A 20,150-nucleotide genomic window follows, 5' to 3' on the forward strand; every position below is an offset into this window, starting at 1 on the left:
TAGTGAAGCAAAATCATTGCATAGTTTTTATTTATTCCCTTGGTTTTATTGAATTTTCTACGCGTGGTATTTTTAGTATGTAAAGCATTTTTGATATTCCCAACTGTACACTACCAACTAAATTGATTTCCTGTAGTTCCGTATGCATGTTTGTCACAGCTTCCTCTGATGCACGAGATCTGTCTGGGTGTTGACATTTCCTTTAGAACACTACGCGTTTTCTCAGAACCGATGATGCCAACGAGAAATTGCTTTGTGATCACGAGGATCTTTTTCTGTATTCACAAAGAAAATTGCATTGCACCCTCACGAATAATTTGCTTCCAACAGTTCACAACACGCACTCCTGTTTTCCCTGAATGACCGACCTCGTATTTTATCCAAAGAACTCCTGAGTATATATTCCAAGAACTACGCCATCATTGGTTTAAAAAAATGTATGCCTTTTTTAAAACATTAAAAAATCGATTTGGTAAGTAACCCATTGCTTTAAATTATTATTATTATTACTAGTTAATTAGAAAAGAAGTGATTATTATCATTATTAATAATCGAATAGTAATGTGAAGAAATACTGCTTTAAGTACTTATATAAAGCGGGCAGGGTTTTGTTTATTCTGTACACTTGCTTTATGCAGTACTTCACAAGTTGAGTAATTAATATTATATAGCGGGCAATCTCACGAAATTTCATATCTGTCAAAGAAAAACAAGCAATATAAATATAAGTCAATATCCATACACCATTCCTGGGCACTTAAGGAATGAAATTAGGTCATCTGATGGACAAATCCACTTGCAGTACGACAGGGGTAAAGTATAGCAACAACAGCATAAATCACTGGACTTATCGTGCTAAGTGGCAGCACTGCAAGCTGGTGGTGATATGATAGCGTGTGGAGTATTTTCTTGATAAACTAACTTAGGTCCCTTGCAGGGGCGACTCGTGCATAGGCACTGCGGAACTGCAGCACCTCCAATTTTTCTCGATATATAAATATATTTATTCATTTATTTATTTTTGTTTGTAATATTTAATTTTATCATCAACAATCCTATACAATTCTCTTATTTTGTATAAAAAATAATAAAAATCCATCTTAGCATTTAGGAGGGCGAAGGACGCTAGCAGCACTGTGTTTACCACAGTGTCGTATTGCTACGCGCGCAAGCATAGGCACATCATAGTGAGATGAAAGCTATTAGCGTAATGCGGCACTGTCCGTCGCGCAGTTCCACTGTTGTTTATATGCAGTTTGCGCCAATAGTAGATCGTTCATAGTGCTTATCGTGTTTACTCCGGCTCTTTAAATATTTGGACATTACAATTAAAGACATAACATTTGTTGCAGTTTTTATTTTTGGACATTATTGGGGTTGTGATAATGGATTTTATTTTTAAGTAATTTTGAATTATACTAAACTGTATAATTTTATCGATAATAAACAATATTGTTTCATGTTTAATTTTTTTTTAATTTTTACCATAATTTTGATATTTTTCCAAACACGTATACACTATACTTACACTATGCATGTATATTTCGATAGTTGCAGCACTCCACGATTTCAAGCCACGAGCCACCACTGGTCCTCTGATACAAGTGGAGTGGGATCTTAATGCTACTGCCTATTTTGAATTTTGTTCGCCAGTCTGGTGTACGCCTTCCTTGCTGGAAGTTCCAGCATAAACAACGGTTATCACATGGATAACTATTACCTCCAGCAGGATAATGTGCCGTGTTCCAAACCAGTCTTTTTTTCTTTTTCTTTTTTCGGAACAGTCCTCAGGAGGATAGGACAGACTTATAGGTACGATGAGGTGGGATGAGCTGTTCGCAACAAGGATCAATGTATCCATAGTTTATTGTATGTAACATTGATTATCCATGTTTACTGTATGGATGTTATTCTAATCATCATCATCATTATATTATTGTTATTTATTTATACTTTCGGCATTTGCTTTTAATTTTTCCGACTTTTGTAGGTTTCAACCACGTCTGTTAAGATCGATTTTTTGTTATTATTATTAGTAGTAGTAGTAGTACTAGTAGTAGAAGAAGAAAGTTATGGAACGGGAGAGTTTTTATGCTTTAAGTATATCCTTGATCTCTGGAAGTTTGTTTTAACTTCTCGCTTGCTAGTGGAGTTTAATACAGGTCATCTAGTGCTGCAACCCTGGCCCCATTGATCACGTCCAACAAATATGAAGCAGTGTTGGGTGCATGGAACATTGAGCACGGACCGTAGCATTAGGAAATCCCCAGTGTATAGCTGTAAATCGCAGTTTCACCCAGCTAGAAGAATGGCGAGCCGACAACTACAGTAACACGCTCAAAACTGTCTTGGTTTGGTAAAAATATCTGGCGGTTCTGTTATGTTGTTCTAATATTAAGGAATTACAAATTTTCTAGCACGGAAAAAGCCACACTGATAAAATCTTTATTTAGACTGTTGGAAGTAATTATGAATAATAAGGGGAAGAAACGATCATTTTTAGGTGGGAAAAGAAATTATATATATTGAGAACGGACCACAGTAGCATTAAGAAATCCGCAGTGTTTAGCGATAAATCGCAGATTCAAAAGTTTCTTTGGTAGATTTGAAAGATTGGACTGTGAAAGGATGTTGAGCTATTTTTACTAAAGGTCAAAAGAAAAGTGGAGGAATTCGGACTCGAGTTCACTAGTACAATATCCTTGAAAATATATAAATATAAATTACCTCTTAGTAAGTGGCAATTTTATATTTTGACATGTATAGAGCGTAATGACAAACAAACTTCGAATTTATTTTTATGTTTTTTGGGTGTTTTTTTTTTTTTTTTTTTTTTTTTTTTTTTAAACACATTTCTTGTATACGCTAACAAGTTTGGCTCTACACTGGAATACACACTTTTTCAGAAACGAACAACCTCCAGGACTTAGAAGATTATTCTTCCAAGTCCTGGAGTCTAAGTAAACTAATAAGTCATAAGTAAACTTTAAAATATTTTATTGCTTTCCGTATTTCATAGAAAAATTGCATTTTATATTTTACAGTTTTTTTTATTGATCGTAGTATTTCTTTTAATTTACAAGAAACTATTGCATTTTGCTTAATCGCCCATTACCATTCCATGGCAACATTCTACTAGGAATGTATACTAATAGTCATATACAACATTCTATGTTGCTCTAAAACGATATTTAAGATATTTGCCAGCATAAACTGAATTACATTTCAGTCGAACCAAAAGAATGATCAGCCTTCATTGATTTTGGAATAAACAAAGAAGATTTATAGCTAAAGACATCACCATTTATATCCTGCTAGCATTATTTCATGTGTTTTTGATGCAAATTTAAAAGCTTTCCTACAGCACATTTATGGTTAGATAAAAATCGTGGACATTGAAAAATCCTAAATGGTGTTTGCCTTTAAGAAAAATTCTACACAAACGCATTCTGCTGAAGTTAGTTTGTGCTGCCATCTCGTGGGAAATTCTCTGTTTTGTTAGAATTCAGCAATAATCATAAATTTGAGAAACATTTTCCTTCTAAATTTTAAAAAAAGTCTGAGTCTGCTCCTAATGAATGAATATATTTTCCAACAGGCACAGATCGAGATAGAGCTCTTAGTTTTAAGAGATACAATATTAACAAATATCAGAAGAAGAAAGTTAATCTTATGAAGATGGAACGGGAGACATACTAATTACGTGAATAATGTTTTTAATATTTTTATTTTATTCATGTAATTTACTAGGAGCAGTTTTTTTTATTCTTTATTGCTCTGAATAAGGTGACTATTTTCCCATAGTCTATTTTACATCGGAAAAAAAGGGGGGAAAACTACCAGATGATAGTTTCCCCCCTTTTTTAAATTCAAAATGCAGTATATAATTAAATTTATTTTTAAACTAATTAATCTTTATTAATCTATGACATCTGTACCGCCATGAACAAAATAATACTATCCCCAAATCGTATTATGTTTATATTAAAACTATACGCTATCTTAGTAAGGATTATCTCTAAGCTACTTATGTATCTTAGTACATATGATGATGATGAGCCTATTTTTCTACCCACTGTAGGGTGAAAGCCTCTCCCATTGCGGGAGGTTTTGGGTCTACTACTCCCATGGTGACCCAGTCCATATTGGGAGAGTATCTCTATACTTGGGTGAAGGAATGTATGAAGGTGGAAGACAATCACAAACATCCATGCCTACGCGGGATTCGAACCCGCAGCCTATTGGCTGGAGAGCGGATACGCTAACCACTCGGCCGGCCTTAGTACATATACTACGCATTATACTTTTACTCCCCTCAAGGCACAGACAGTATATTTTTGCGTGAGGAATCAAATCACAGCACATTGAAGAGAGTTGACAACACAGCTGGAAAAGCGAGACAGTTACGCATGCGCAGTTTCTCTTTATTTAAGAGCAACGACATTTGTTGAGTTTTTGCGAGCTCAAGGTCTAGAGCGTTTTTAAAGTTAGTTACGTATAATAAAATTGGGTTTATTTTGTTTTGTGTCAATAACGTTTTAAGATTAATTAAAAGTTTAAAACTTCTTTAAAAAATGGAGGACGATTATTTTGTGAATATTACATATGTCGAGTCAATAAATTAAACAACTTGTCCATCAATTTTTATACAAAATAAGAGAATTGTATAGGATTGTTGATGATAAAATTAAATATTACAAATATAAATAAATTAATTAATATATTTATATATCGAGAAAAATTGGGGGTACTGCAGTTCCGTAGTGCCTATGCATGAGCCGCCCCTGATCTTACTAGATATGAAGTTAATTATTTTCTAAAGCAGGCTTGGGATGTTGTTGTTCGGGATTACAATAGGAGACAAGTGGATTATGACACTCAGTTGTATTTGTTCTTCGGCCTGTTTATCTTTGCGGAAGAAAAAGATAATCCAATCTTATAGAATTTAATAATAGTAACAATTTTTTATGGGTGTAATCTAATCCTGTGGCCTCCTCTTTAAGAGGGATTGCAGCTGATGAACAGTCCGCTTCCATGCCTCTCTATCTCTTGCTTCTGTAAAACTCTTGCTCGTCCAATCTTTGATGTTGTCTTTTCATTGCAGTTGGGGTCTTCCTCTCCTTCCCTCCATTATCCCCTGCAATACTATTCTGGGGTGCTCTCCAGAAGAATTCCTCATCAAATGTCCTGCAAATGCTATTTTTCTTCTTTGGATACTAGTCATGTAGTCTCTTTTCATTTTGAATCTTTTAAGACCCTCTTCATTGCTCACTCTTTCAGTCCAGCTGATGCGATCCATTTTTCTCAAGCAACACATTTCAAATGCATTCAGTCAGTCAACCATCTCCTTATTGATCGTCCAGGACTCACATTCATACGTCTCCACACACCAGATCATTATTGTCTTGAGGATTCTTACTTTCAATTTTTTGTTTAGATTTCTATTTCCTAATTGCCAGTAAAGGTTGGTCGATTGGTAGAGCCTCTGCTACTAATGGCTCACGCAAAAAGTTAAGCAAGTTTGAGCGTGGTTAGTAGTTGGAATGGGTTCAGTCGTTCGATGCTGTTGGCATACTCTCCCTCAATGAGTTTTTGGACTTCCTGAAGGTGTCACATAATAATAATAATATCTGGTATATTTGGGAAAATGCTGCTTTTGCTTTTTTAATCAGCTAGCTAACGCCTATTTGTTCCCGTATAGGGAGTAGGCGGGGCCATTTATCCTATCTAACTTTTGGAGACTGAGTGGGCAGTTCAGTCTCCACTGGTAGCCAATCAGAGAGATAACTGGTCCAAGGCTATCACTGATTCATCAGCACGCAGTGAAGGCGGCAAGCTAGTGCCGTCATCTCGTGGTTCCTAACCCTAACACAATATTTTTAATGTCTGAAAATAGTGTGGATTCGACGTTCGATTTTCTTGTGTTTACGGGACGAAAAACTCGAGTTTCCGGGAGAAAAAACCCGCTAGCTCGTGCCAGAGATCGACTAACTCGGGAACCGGCCGAAAAAAGGCTTAGAAAAATTTCCTCTAGTCAGCGACTAGATTTGAACCACCAAATGCTTTCTTCGTACGGTCAAGCGAAGTGGAGTGCAAACGCCATTTCTACTGAGCTACATGTATTTTATTAACAACAAAGCATCTATGTACAATCTGAATAGGAATAAATATATATACATCTATTTATAATTATATACATTTTGTACATAGTATGCTCATTTTAATTGGCATTTTTTCTTTGACATTTCTTTATAGTTTCTTTTTCATATTGTGTCTATTATCTGTGTTCATACAATCTTTTTTTACATGATAATCTGCTCAGTGTTTCCTAAAGTCCTTATACTTCATCTGAGCATTTTTTTTCAATGTGTCATGCATTGATATCATTCTATCTTAATCACTTATATTAACATTTAAATTACTATTTCATGCATCCTATTTTACATCTATTTACAATTATATACATGCTGTACAATAGTATTCTCATTCTACTTGGCATTTTTCTTTGACATTTCTTTATGGTTTCACTTGTGTATATTATCTGTGTTTATACAGTTTTTTTTTTTTTTTTTAATTTAGTGTGTCATACATTCTATCTTAATTATTGTAGTCATTTTATCTTAAGCACTCATATTAACATTTTGATTACTATTTCATAAATCCTATTTGTTTCTATATGTAGTTACATTTAACTGTTTGCTGGTAGTATATTACGTCTTCCTTCTTGGGTTTGTGCTTTTTTTTTTCTTTTTTTTTTTTTGTCGTGTTAGGAAACACTTCTTAAATATTTTCTTCTCTTATAAACTTGTGTAATATTTGTTTTTTAAAATATAAAGGTTTGGTTCATACACTATGAACTTATCGTAGAACTTTAAGTGCTATTTACATACATCATATTTAAACAAATACATATAATTCCTTTACATATCATACATCATTAAAATGTGGTCAAGCTCTTCCATTATATAGATTGTCATTGACATTTTTGAAACATAAAACTAAACTACAATCTCCATAATTGACCATTATTATACACAAGGCTACAATCAATTATAGTATAAAGCAATTAATATACAGGTGGTTATACAGCTTAATGAGAAAGTATATTATACGTGTTTCTTTTGCTTATGCATATTTATTTTATTTCTTCGCGTTCTACAAGAAGTTTTGTATGGTTTTGTTTTAAGTTTTGTATTTATGGTGGGTCTTTTATTTCTATGATCTGCAGTTGTTCTTCGAATTCTGAGATGAGAGACCCATTTGCCGCCATTGGTGTTTGGTTATTTTGTTTCTGTTTATGGTATCTGTGATTGTGTCTTTTAATATGTTGTTTATTTTCCTGAGTATATCTGGTCCTGTTTCCCTTCCGTAAATTTTGGCGCATCTGTATGTCCACATCAAGTGCATGGTTGTTATGATGATGATTGCTTTAAATGTGTTAATGGTACCTTCGTTTAACCAGAATAATGTGTGTTCTGTTATGGGTTCTTTGTGTTTTATGAATGTTTGAACGGTGTTCCATATTCGGGAAGTGTGTGGGCAATACATCATTAAGTGATAAAGTGTTTCTGGTTGGGGGCAAAACTGACATGTGGCGGGGCCTTGAAATGGGATCCTTTCGCTGTGCACCATATTTTTGTGGGCAAACAAGCGTGGTGTACTTTGTAGTAGAAGGTTTTTAATTTCGGGTTTATGGGCAGATTGAAAGCTTTTTTAAGTGCGTTTGATAGTCTTGATATGCCTCTTTCAATCTTCCGATGTTGTGATGGGGGTATAACTGTGCGCTTGAGTTTGATGTGTGCAGCTTTAGGTCTCATCTTCAAAAATTCGTTTATTCCTATGTATTTATTAATAAAGTTGTAACCTTCCGCGATCTCGTGGAACATTTTTGGTGTTTTACCACTCGAATGCGGAAGGGAACATATTACTTTGCCGGGCATTATCTTCTGCATATAGTATAGTATATATGCGCTCCACGCTTTTTCCTCTGTGTAAGCTCTCTCCATGATTTTCGCTCTCGCACTTAAGAGCTTTTGGGTGGACGTTTATTAAGCCGAGTCCTCCAGCCTCAATGTCGTGGAATATTGTAGATCTACTTCTACTGAGCTACACAGGCTTCTGTTCTTAATTTCATAATTAGATCTATTGTCTTATCCTAAAAAAATAGATCTAGATCTGTTTTTTAGGATACACAATGTTAACTACACTGGCAGGATTACTTACCCATGTTAGTTAACTCAGAAACTGAAAAAGAACAGTTAAAGCTATGGGGGTGAGGTGGGGAGTGCGTTTCAACCCGAAAGACACAATATATGTAGGTAATATCGATGGATAAATCGGTATTATTAATCGTGGTCTCCCTATTCAAATTACGGTTATACTACTATATAGCTTTTGAACTTAATGTGCCAAAATTTTGCAGTTTGAAATAAATCCATCGAAAAACAAAGATTTCCTTCGAAGTCAACTATATCTAATTCCCATAGTTTTAAACATAACTCGCTTCTGTTGAAATATCTCCACAACGAACAATACCATGCTAAGAAGGGCAATTATTTGGTTTGCCATTTTTAAAATTTTCAGGATTTTAAAAGTCGATATATTACGTTTTTGTTCTCTCTCTCTCTCTCTCTCTCTCTCTCTCTTTCTCTCTCTCTCTCTCTCTCTCTCCCCCGAAGATATGCATAATAGAAGCCAGTTTAGTGTTAATAAAAACATTTTTTTAGATTATTATAAATGCTCAACTCTCCTGATAATTTATTAATACACCTGTTTTTTTTTTTTTTTTTCGATAACCCATAAGTTAAATCGGGTTTAAAATCCGTGTTCTTTTCATACACAACACACAATAAAGACATCATAAAACGTATCTTAATTGTTTATGAAAAGTTACTTTTCATATCACGAGTTAAGTTTTCCTTTTATGTTTTATCTTAGAACCTTTACTACAACAATCCTTATTTTAGAAAAATCGTAACAAGAAATAAAGACGAACTACAAAGATCAATATTTTTTTAAACACAACTGTCAAAAAATTGGGAATGAAAATATTAAAATGATTTAAAAATCATATAAAGATAATCTCGGGAATGATCAATTATATTTCCAGACTTAACCATGTTCAAAAACATACACGAATGAAATTTATAATGTTTATAAATTCCTGGTAAGACATTCTCTTCTATGAAAGTCAAATTTGAACCATAAAATCTGCAGAATGAAAAAATTAGACTTGGAATTACTAGGTAGAATGGTTGGCCATACTCTCTGGCAGGAAAAAAAAAAAAAAAGAAAAAAAGTGAAATAAAACCGCCAAACACAAAAAGAAATAGACCAAACACAAAAAGAAATAGACCAAACACATTGAAAGAGTAGAACAGCTCTAGACTACTCAAGAAAATGTCTGTGTATCATACATACAGCTAACAGTTCTATGTATCATATTTTTTTATCTCTTCTCTGTTAATGTACGATTTCTACAGTGAAATAAGAATACACAGATATTCTTGTTCATATTAGCCAATGTAAAAAATAAATAAATAAACGAAGAATCAATATTTAATTAATGTTGCAGTACTATAAATGAGTTTATATTGCTTAGAAATTTTGCTATTACAAGGATTGTCGGTTGATAACTGCGTCTGTAATGTCAGGGACTTGCACTCTTTGCCTTCCCTTAGTCTAATCACTTCTTCTTCCTTTGTACTTCCCTAAGTTTAAATAATTCTGTTACCTTTGCCCTCTCAACCCATAACTCGGAGCTATTATTTAGCTCGTTTAATCCACAACTTCCCGCTACACAACTCTCTTAATCCTTTGTGCTTACTATGCTACTTAAACTTAATCCACGGTACAGTCTATACTCTGAAGGTACCATATACATCTGTCTGTGCATGAAGGGAGATTCCTTTCCTTGAACGATAAGACTCAGGCCAGTGTCATGGTAATTATCGTGGCAAAAGCCAGATGCAGTACTAAATACACCATAACAGAAATAGTTTAAATAACAGCTGTTAACATGATCCATTAAAATACATCGAATGTACTGTGAAAAAGAGGCGATCATCCAGTTTGTTATGCTCTACAATACAGCAGCAACAACAACAAAACACAGAATAAGATTCTAAAAAAAAAATAATAATAATATCATGGATGATCTTTGTGATATGGTTAACTCAGCTCTGTATAAAAGCCATTTTGTCTTTGCACGAGTTCTTGACTGTTCTAAAGTTTTTGACACCATAAAGCAGAGCACACAGCCCTTAAAAAAAAAATAAATAAAAACACCTATCGGAAGCTGGTATTAGAGGGACATTCCACAAATGATTCGTAGATTTCGTGAAAAACAATATTACAACATTACAATATTACACAAATAAATGACCAACATAGCAACAGAACTGAGTATGGTAATCTGCAAAGGGGGGGGGGGGGGGATTCTATCTTCACTCCTATTCATCTAGCGAACAACTCTGACAAATATAAGTCACATCTGTCAGTCGCAAATGACACATTTTATCAAATTACGAATCCATTTACATCGTTTATCAACACACAAGGCAATGCGTTTTCAGAGGCCACAATAACACTTATAGTCAAGCATTGAGAAGCTACTAATACGCCCTCTATATTGAATGCACTTCAATGAACCAGTGAATTGTCTCCGCCTACAGAGGCATTAAGAATCCCCTGTGGACTCTATACAAAAATAGATGAGATACCGTCAAAATTACTTTATGCCATACGATTAAGTGATGACAAAATGTCAGCCAATTTTTCATGAAACCACCCAAATAGCTTTGAAGATAATTAAGAATCGTGATTATAGTAATCACGATTATTTTAATCCTCTTCTGAGTAACTGTATGTAAAAATGAGTAATAGTTATTTATTTTTATTGTTAGGAAGCTATTATTACATAGAACTTTCCTGATAACAAGTAAATAAATAATCCGCTAATGCCTCTTATTCCCTTGTTGGGAGTAGACAAAGTGTGTTTTAACGCCACCTAGCTTTTGTAGACTGTGTGGGCAGTATCTCCGATTATTAATATTGTTATTATCCCATAATAATAATAATAATTTTTATTTTGTTATATTTATACTAGAGCCTGTGTAGCTCAGTGGATGTGGCGTTTGCACACCATCGCGCTAGGCCGCACGAAGGAAGTCTTGGTTTCGAGTCTAGTCGGCGACTAGAGGAAATTTTTCTAAGCCTTTTTTCGACCGGTTCCCGAGTTAGTCGATCTCTGGCACGGGCAAGCAGGTTTTTCCTCCCGGAAACTCGGGTTTTTCGTCCTGTAAACTCAAGAAAATCGACCGTAGAACCCACATTATTTCAGACATTAAATATATTTTGTTAGGGTTAGTCACCACGAGATGGCGGCACATTTCAGCCGTCTCTCTTCACTGAGTACCGCTTAATTAGTGATAGGCTTGGGCCATCTGTCTCTGATTGGGTACCAGTGGAGATTGAACTGCCCACTCAGTCTCCAAAAGTTAGATAGGGCTAAATGGCCTCGCCTACTCCCGTATATACGGGAATAAAAAGGCGTTAGCTGATTTTTTTTTTTTTTTAATATTTATACTAGGGGGATCTTCCCCCCCCCTTGCGCCTACGGCGCCCAACCCCCGAGTTCCGGGCTGGTAAGCCGGTAAGCTGGTAAGACAAAAAAAGTGACAAAAAGTTTCAAATTTCGGCTTATCTTTATATATATATACAGGGTGTTCGGGATAAATTTGACATATTTATAATTAATTATATTTTTCCGTAAGTTACATGTATTAACACACACTTCTCTTCATTTAAAAGTTTGGACCCTTCTTCATTCACATACAAGATGTCAGAAAGGATGGATAGCTGGAACCCACCTGAATCATGGAAGAGAATAACTTGTATCATGATGATTCGTGCCCGCCATCAAAATAAGGATATTACGACTGCTGCCCAATGCTCCCTGAATACAGTAAAAACAATCAGGCATGAACTAGAGACTTGCAATGGTGACTACGAGGATGTAGCAAGAAGAACGATCCCTAGCAGACGATCTGATTGCGTTCGTACAGCAGAATTCCTCGCAAATCTGCAGGAACAGGTGTTGAAGAACCCTGGCATTGGAATTCGGGCTTTGTTCGTGGAGTTGCTAACTGTAGTCAAGCCCTGGATAACAAGGGTAGCCAATGGTAGGCCGTATGTATGGCAGCAGGATTCGGCCCCTTGCCACACCTCTGGGAAAAGTCAAAAATGGTTGTCTGAAAATTTCTACGACTTCACCAGTCCAAATGTTTGGCCTCCAAACTCCCCAGACCTTAACCCCATGGATTATTTTGTATGGGGCGCAGTTGAAAAAGACACCAATCGCACTTCCAGTAATACAAAAGCCCAGTTAATGGATAAAATTAAAACAGTTTTTGCGGCCCTTCCAAGGGAGACTGTAGCATCAGCTTGTTCGAGGTTCCCGAAGCAGAATTGAAGCTGTGATCGATGCTAATGGTGGTTATTTTGAGTAAATCTTGTTGATAGTATTGTAATTAACTCTGCCTGTAATGTTTTTTTGTCAATTCATTAAATTTAATAGATACAAAGAAGATTTTCTTTTTCCTTACGAAACTGTCAAATTTATCCCGAACACCCTGTATATATATATATATATATATATATAAAGATAAGCCGAAATTGTCACACACACATATATGTGTGTGTGTAATAATTTTTTTAACTTGGGGATATTGTATATTAGGATAACCAAGTTATTTTATAAACTTGGTTATTTTAACTCCTAATCTCAAGTATGCAAACAATTAAGTTTGCGCCTGAAACAAAGTTCAAGTCTAAAGATGGTACAACACCAGGGCAACTCATTGTAAAAGTGGATAAAGTTCTGATCACTATTCTTAGTATAACCAAGTTAAAATAACCAAGTTAAAATATATTAATGTTTATTATTTACTCGGTAGAGCTGTATATAAAAAAGGAAATTAAATGACTCTGTACCGAGAATGACAAATTTAATGTTAAGATGCAACTAGTTTCGTTGAATACATCAACTTCTTCAGGTATCACAGGCAAAGAATTAAATAAAAAATAACAGAGACATGAAAAAATACAGTAACAGATCTAGTCTAAAACACACAAGTACATTTACATTTAAAAGAGAGGAATGCGTGCTTGAGTTCCAAATGACGTTGGCTGCGAGAGCTGGCGTGAGTGCACCAGCATTGGATAGTGGCAACGTGTGCGTCAGAGATATTATAGCTAAGGCTATTGTTAATATGAGATGAATCAAGCGATATTTCACTAGATTCAATTAATTTTCTTTCAAGTTCATCATAGCACAGATGGATATTAGAAGTTAGTGACCAGTCTACGAGGTGTTGGTGGCCCTCATCCGAGTTGATAAAGAAGAGAACGTGACTAGAGAGAGCGCTGGCTCTGGTTCTGTTGTAGGAAATGTCTCTTTTGTGTTCTTCCATGCGTAAAAGGATGGGTTGAGCTGTCTGGCCGTAGTATGGTCTGCCACAATCACACAGAATCTTGTAGACTCCTGGATACTGAGTAGGGAGATGTTTCATTTTAGGTCCACTAAGTATGGAACGAAGTTTAGGAAACGTAGTGAAGCAAGTTCTAATGCTGAATTTCTGGAGCATTTTTAGCAAGTTTGGGGAGGAGAGAGCTGATGTATGATAACGAAATAAAAGTTCTTGGTGGAGAAGAATCTTTTTGTTAACAATGGATTCTCTCTTAAGAAGATTAATAAATTTCTCTCTGTCTGCCGCTCAATTGCTGCTGAAGATTCTTCTCCACCTAGAGCTTTTATTTCGTTACCATACATCAGCTCTCTCTCTCCCCAAAACTTGCTAAAATGCTCCAGAAATTCAACATTAGAACTTGCTTCACTACGTTTCCTAAACTTCGTTCCATACTTAGTAGATCTAAAATGAAACATCTCCCTACTCAGTATCCAGGAGTCTACAAGATTTTTTGTGATTGGGGCGAACCATACTACGGCCAGACAGCTAAATCCATCCTTTTAGGCATCGAAAAACACTCAAAGAGATATTTCCTACAACAGAACCAGAGCCAGCGCTCTCTCTAGCCACGTTCTCTTCTCTATCAACTCGGATGAGGGCCGCCAACACCTCGTCGACTGGCCTCTAACTTCTAATATCCATGTGTGCTATGATGAACTTGAAAGAAAAATAATTGAATCTAGAGAAATATCGCTTGATTCATCTCATATTAACAATAGCCTTAGCTATAATATCTCTGACGCACACGTTGCCACTATCCAATGCTGGTGCACTCACGCCAGCTCTCGCACGCAGTCAACGTCATTTGGAACTCAAGCACGCATTCCTCTCTTTTAAATGTAAATGTACTTGTGTGTTTTAGACTAGATCTGTTAATGTATTTTATCATGTCTCTGTTATTTTTTATTTAATTCTTTGCCTGTGATACCTGAAGAAGTAGATGTATTCAACAAAACTAGTTGTATCTTAACATTAAACTTGTCATTCTCGGTATAGAGTCATTTAATTTCCTTATATATGTATATGACATTATCGATATTGTTATTGAATAATTTTATATAAATATAGATAATTTTTTCTGTATTTTATCATTTATATTTATATGTTAATTTGCAGTTCATTTTATTTCACACTTTATATTTAGTTTCTTTTTTCTTTTTCTTTTCTTTTTTTTTTCTTTTTTTTTGTTAGAAGCAGGGAATGCTGAATGAATTCAATTAATTTTTTAATTGATATTTTTTTTAAAAGTAGATAATAATAATAATAATAATAATAATAATAATAATAATAATAATAATAATAATAATGAACTTCTCCCTCAGTCTCCAAAAGTTATATAGAGCCAGTGGTGTAGCTAGAGCTTTTGCTGCCCGGTGGCAGTCCCTAAGTTTGCGCCCCTCTGAACACACATCAAAAACACCCACAAAAAAACGAGGTATAGGGAAATAAATTAAAACACAATGTTTATTTTTGAAGTAAAACTTTAATTCCAGCATTCTAAAGTATTATATTTCTTGCTTTTCTATTAGCAAAATCGTCGATGACATTGGCGAAGTCTATTTCATAGTAACGTAGGTAATTTTTAATCAATATTATTCAGAAAAACTCCTCTTACAACTAGCAACACTTACAGCAATTGTGAGGAAAATTCGCTGTAGTATTACAATAGTTGGAACTGAGTTCTCGAGACTTTATTTTAGAATTAACTGCAAAAGTTCAAAAAGGTTCAAAGTGCCGCCCGGGGCGGACCTCCCCCTCCGCCCGCCTCTAGCTACGCCTCTATGTAGAGCTAAAACGACCTCGCCTACTCTCTGTAAGGGAAGTAGGTGAGACACCGAAGATACCTTACCTCAAAAGGTAAGGTATCTTGGGTGTTTAATCAGTGGAAAAATAATCCACATTGTTTGTCTAAGAAACGTAACTGTGGTCCTATGACAGTTTGTCAGGAACGAGAAGGCTTGTAGACAAACAAAACTTCGGTGTGAAGCAATTGACCAAAGCTTTTAATGAAGGTTCCACCGAACTATATGCAGGGAATTCAAGAGGATTAATACTGGTAGTCTCATTCTATACGGAAACCAGTGATTTCTGCTAAGAACTGAAAAGTTCGTCTACAGTGGTATCAGGAATACCTTGACTAGGCACTGGAAGACTAGAAAAAAGTCATGTGGTCTGACGAATCACGGTACACCTTGTTCTGTACCGACAGTGGGCAGAGAGTTTGGCTGGAGCTTCATGAAGCAATGAATCTAGTCTTTATTGTAAACATATCTCAAGGTTCTGCAGGTGGTGTCATATTCTGTTGGTGGGGAACAGGTCTCTTGATATTGCCGGAAGATTGAATATCTGAGAGCCTCCGTAGCTCAGTCGGATAGCCGATGCCCTTTGGTCGGAAAGACCTGGGTTCGATTCCCGTCCAATACGTGAAGAACCTTTATCTGGTCTCTTTCGACGAAACGTGGGTTAGTCGGTCTCATATGCAGGTAGAGGGTTTTTTCTCCCAGAAACTCGGGTTTTTCGTCCCTCAGAACAGGCAAACCGGCTCGTGAACACACAGATCTACAGTCAAATATACATACCTAAAAGCTCTCATTTGAGACCTCAGCCTGTCCTAAGGAACGGATGAAGAAAATTGGGGAAACCCACACTACAACAAAATTGGATATCCTTCAAGGAATATCTGAACATTGTTGCCGATCAAGTCTGTCCTGTAATGTTGACTTTTTATACAGCAGGTGACAGTTGTTTCATGGACGACAATGCTCCCATACATCGTGCAAAAATTGTTCAGCAGTAGTTCATCGGGCATGGCAGCGACTTCCACCATCTTCCCTGGCCATTACAAAGTCCAGATCTGAATCTCCATTGAGAATCTATTGGAGACATGTAAGAAAAACAGATTCGGGAGCAAAGTCCTCTTTATAAAATCTAAGTCAGTTAAAGGCTTAGATAGTATGTTGTGGACATAAATGCGATCATTCCAACACCTTGTGAAATCTATGCCCAACCGCAATAGATTTAGTGGCCAGTATGTATAGTAGAAAGTAATTTATTATTATTTATTAAGTGAATTAACATGTGGTGATAAAATTAGATTTTTTTTTTTGTATTTCGCATCATGATTCCATGGCTGTGAAACCTTTTTACAGGGAAGTACGACACCAACTCAATCTCCTCTATTTTTATCTGGGCTCGGGAATGGCATAGCTTACGAATCAGGCTGGAGGGACCATCTGAAGTATTCCTGACTGTAATCCATGTGTGTTCACGGGGCCGGTTTGCCTATTCTGTGGGAAGAAAAAGCCGAGTTCCCAGGTGAAAAAACCTACGGTATGAGACCGAAAGAGACCAGATAAAGGTTCTCCAGGTCACGGGCGGGAATCGAACCCAGGTCTTTCCGACTAAAGGGCTCTATACCGACTGAACTACAGAGGCTCAAATTAGGTGTTGATAAAATATTAACGATAAGCTTAGTTCAAAGGGCACTTATAGATGTGGACCAAGACAAAAACTGTATTATCATATGCACAAAGAGAGTGAAGTATATATATCCAGGGATGAGACTGGTCCCATAAGAATAAATAATATCATTAATGGTCACGTACAGGAATCGTGTTCTATAGATGATATCATTTAAGGTAATGTTAGTTTGGGTGTTAATTGAGTAGTGGGGTTATGATGTGGCAATAAAATCCCACCGTCTTCCAAGATAGAATGAAGTTTTTGTGAAAACAGTGGGATTATTGTTTAGTTACTATACGTATTTTGGTGTATAATGTGCGTATGTTTCTCTTCCTAGATAACTGATCCTATATGGCTTTTTGGTTGTATATGTGTGAGGTGGTAACTGTGCTGGTAACCCTTCCATAGTTCTTGTTTGAGTGTTTGATAACTGGTTAGGTGTTTTAAGTTGGATGGAAGATTGGTGATCAAAGTAGATACCAGATCTTCTCTCGTACCTTTTTGAAGCGCCTGTAATATAGAAAGTAAAGAGAGTAATGGTTGGCTTCGTTATTCCTTATCTATGCTTATAGTAATCATTATTGAAGTAGTTGTTTAGCATGTCAAGTGTGATATGCTTAAAATTTTATGTAAGGCCATTAAAGAGTTGGTCAGTGTTTCGGATACGTTGGCTCTCCAAAGAACCATGGATTTGATTCTTTTGTACAACGATTTTAATTTGGACGGGTAACTGTTTGCTCTTGTTTGCATATACTGAATGATAAAAAGGGTGGGTGAATGAATTGTGATTTGGGGACTCCTTGTTTGGTTTGAATACCTGCATCTATGGTTAACACCTATTTTTGTTACCTGAATTCTGTTAGACAGGTAATTCCTAAAGCAGGCATCTAGCTTTCTGAAGACTCTAATAGAGTCCATGGAAAGCGACATGACTTCTTTAGGAAATTTTCAATAATAATAATAATAATAATAAGTTAGCCGAATATAATGTATCCAGATGTTCTTAAATGAGCTTGGTATGGCTAGCGCTTCTATGAAAATTTGAACTGTTATTGCATTTATTTCCCAAATTCGCTGAATTTCAATCTCCAGATCTGTATGATTGGTTCTCACGAGTCTCAAATTTCTTTGTGATCCGTGGAAAATGGCTGCCTAGGTCTCCTTGAACTAAATACAATTCGCCCTTTCGTTCTTTTCATTGCACTATGGCGATGTTCTTTAACAGACCAGGAATATTAAATATTATGCAACATCAACAACTGGCTGCTTAATAGTCTGTATTGTATTAAAGTAAACACACACACACACACACACACACACACACACACACACACACACACACACACACACACACACACACACACACACACACACACACACACACACACACACACACACACACACACACACACACACACACACACACACACACACACACAGAAACAAACAAAGAATTACATGTCTATATTTAAATTTTAGCATTAATCATATTAAATCTCTCACATTACTAAACATCATAAATCCAAAAATAAATACATTTAATTATTTTACAGTTCTAAATACACATATCATATGTGTATTCATGTATAGTATTATGCGGTTCGTAGTAAACAGTAAAGAAACATTTAATTACTCTCTACGACACTGCCGCCCCGTGGGTAAGAGGTACGTTGGTTCAAAGTTAAATTTCAGCACCCCCCCCCCCCCAAAATAGAACTTGCATATTAAAATGAAATTAATTTCAAGAAATTTTCATTTATTTAGTATATAAATACAAGGTATAAGTATGTGTATATAAAAATTGAGCTTCTAAAAAAATTTTTTTCTCAATTATCACAAAAAAAATCACAACACAATTCAAAGCTCCTTTGATGCACCACTCATGAAGTGGTACATCAAAGCAAAGTGGCTAATCGGTTGTTGAGTTTATTGTTCATTATTTATCGCCTTACTTTTTATTTTAAGTTGTGCAATGAATAAGAGCATTGTTTAAAAATGTACTATTATTTATTGTCTTGAAATGGCGCCCCTCCTGATCAGGCGCCTTTGTGCGGGGCACGATCTGCACACCCGCACGGGGAAGTCATGCTCAACGACGTGTCCTTAATTCGTATCTGTAGACATCATTTTGACGTTGTAGTGCATCTTAAAAAACTGTTTAGTATATTTAATATACCATATACCACTTATAGTTCCACTGAATTACCAGTATTTTGACACTTATTTCAGCAGTCATTTTCGAGGTGAATAATGGTTGAAGTTTATATTCATTAGCATACAAATGCATGGATTACTCGAACAAGAATTGTTTAACAAAACAATCAACAAACAAGCATTAATAAGGGCATGGAGTATTGAAAAGCATTAACTTCGAGAACTGTTATATCGTTGTATGTGGTTCGTTGGTATTTCCAGATGGTTGTATGAGGACTTGAAGCATTTTCTATTTGTTTTTTGAATAATTCATTATACTCTCTGATAGTTTCAACAGCAATGTCTCCAAAGTCCAATTTTGGGTTGAAAGTATTTTTAAATAGGTACTTGCCTAGTTAGAACAACTCAAGATGCATTTAGTGGCTGTTAAAAAACATGTCATTCATCCCAAGATTACCTTTCTTTCCTGTACTGTCCTTTCTAAAGTGATCTACAGAATAAAATAACTTGCTAGTTAAGATTACTTCAATTTAATTTGACACTGAGAAAACTATAGATGCGTTTGAATAAATCTCTATGTAAGAAAGTTGGTTTTAATTATGATGGGAGCATCTGAAGCCAGTATATTATTATTATTATTATGTGACACCTCCAGGAGTCCAAAGGCTCATCGAGGTGCCAACAGCATCGAACGATTGAACATCTTCCAACTACTAACCGCGCTCAAACTTGCTTAACTTTTTGCAAGCAATTAGTAGCAGAGGCTCTACCAATCGACCAACCTTTGCTGGCAATATTTCATGCTTATTTTCTTCTGTTAATTTTGCTTGTTTCGTGGAATGAAAAAACTCTGACACACATGTATGGGACCAGCTAAACCACGTTCCGTTGAAAAACCTTTAGTAAAGGTTTATTTCATCGTATCCGATATTCGAACTGACGTCATTCAGGCTGAAAAGAGGAAATATCGCAACTTCCTCGCAATTGTACTATGAGAACGGACGA

General features: G+C 35.7%; 1 protein-coding gene across 1 annotated transcript in view; it reads left to right on the forward strand.

Moving 5' to 3' along the window:
* Window positions 1–338: 338 nt before the first annotated feature.
* Window positions 339–20,150, forward strand: part of LOC150093725 (anoctamin-5-like) — a 276,581-nt gene continuing 256,769 nt past the window's right edge. The window contains exon 1 of the mRNA XM_090413123.1: window positions 339–472. Within this exon, the coding sequence (XP_090269249.1) occupies window positions 436–472 (37 nt within the window). The 5' untranslated portion in view covers window positions 339–435. The remainder of the gene's footprint in view (window positions 473–20,150) is intronic.

The sequence above is a fragment of the Typopeltis vanoorti genome, chromosome 23 (genome assembly GCF_054136105.1).
Source record: "Typopeltis vanoorti isolate ZY-2024b chromosome 23, IOZ_Tvanoo_1.0, whole genome shotgun sequence".
NCBI classification, from domain to species: Eukaryota; Metazoa; Arthropoda; class Arachnida; order Uropygi; family Thelyphonidae; genus Typopeltis; species Typopeltis vanoorti.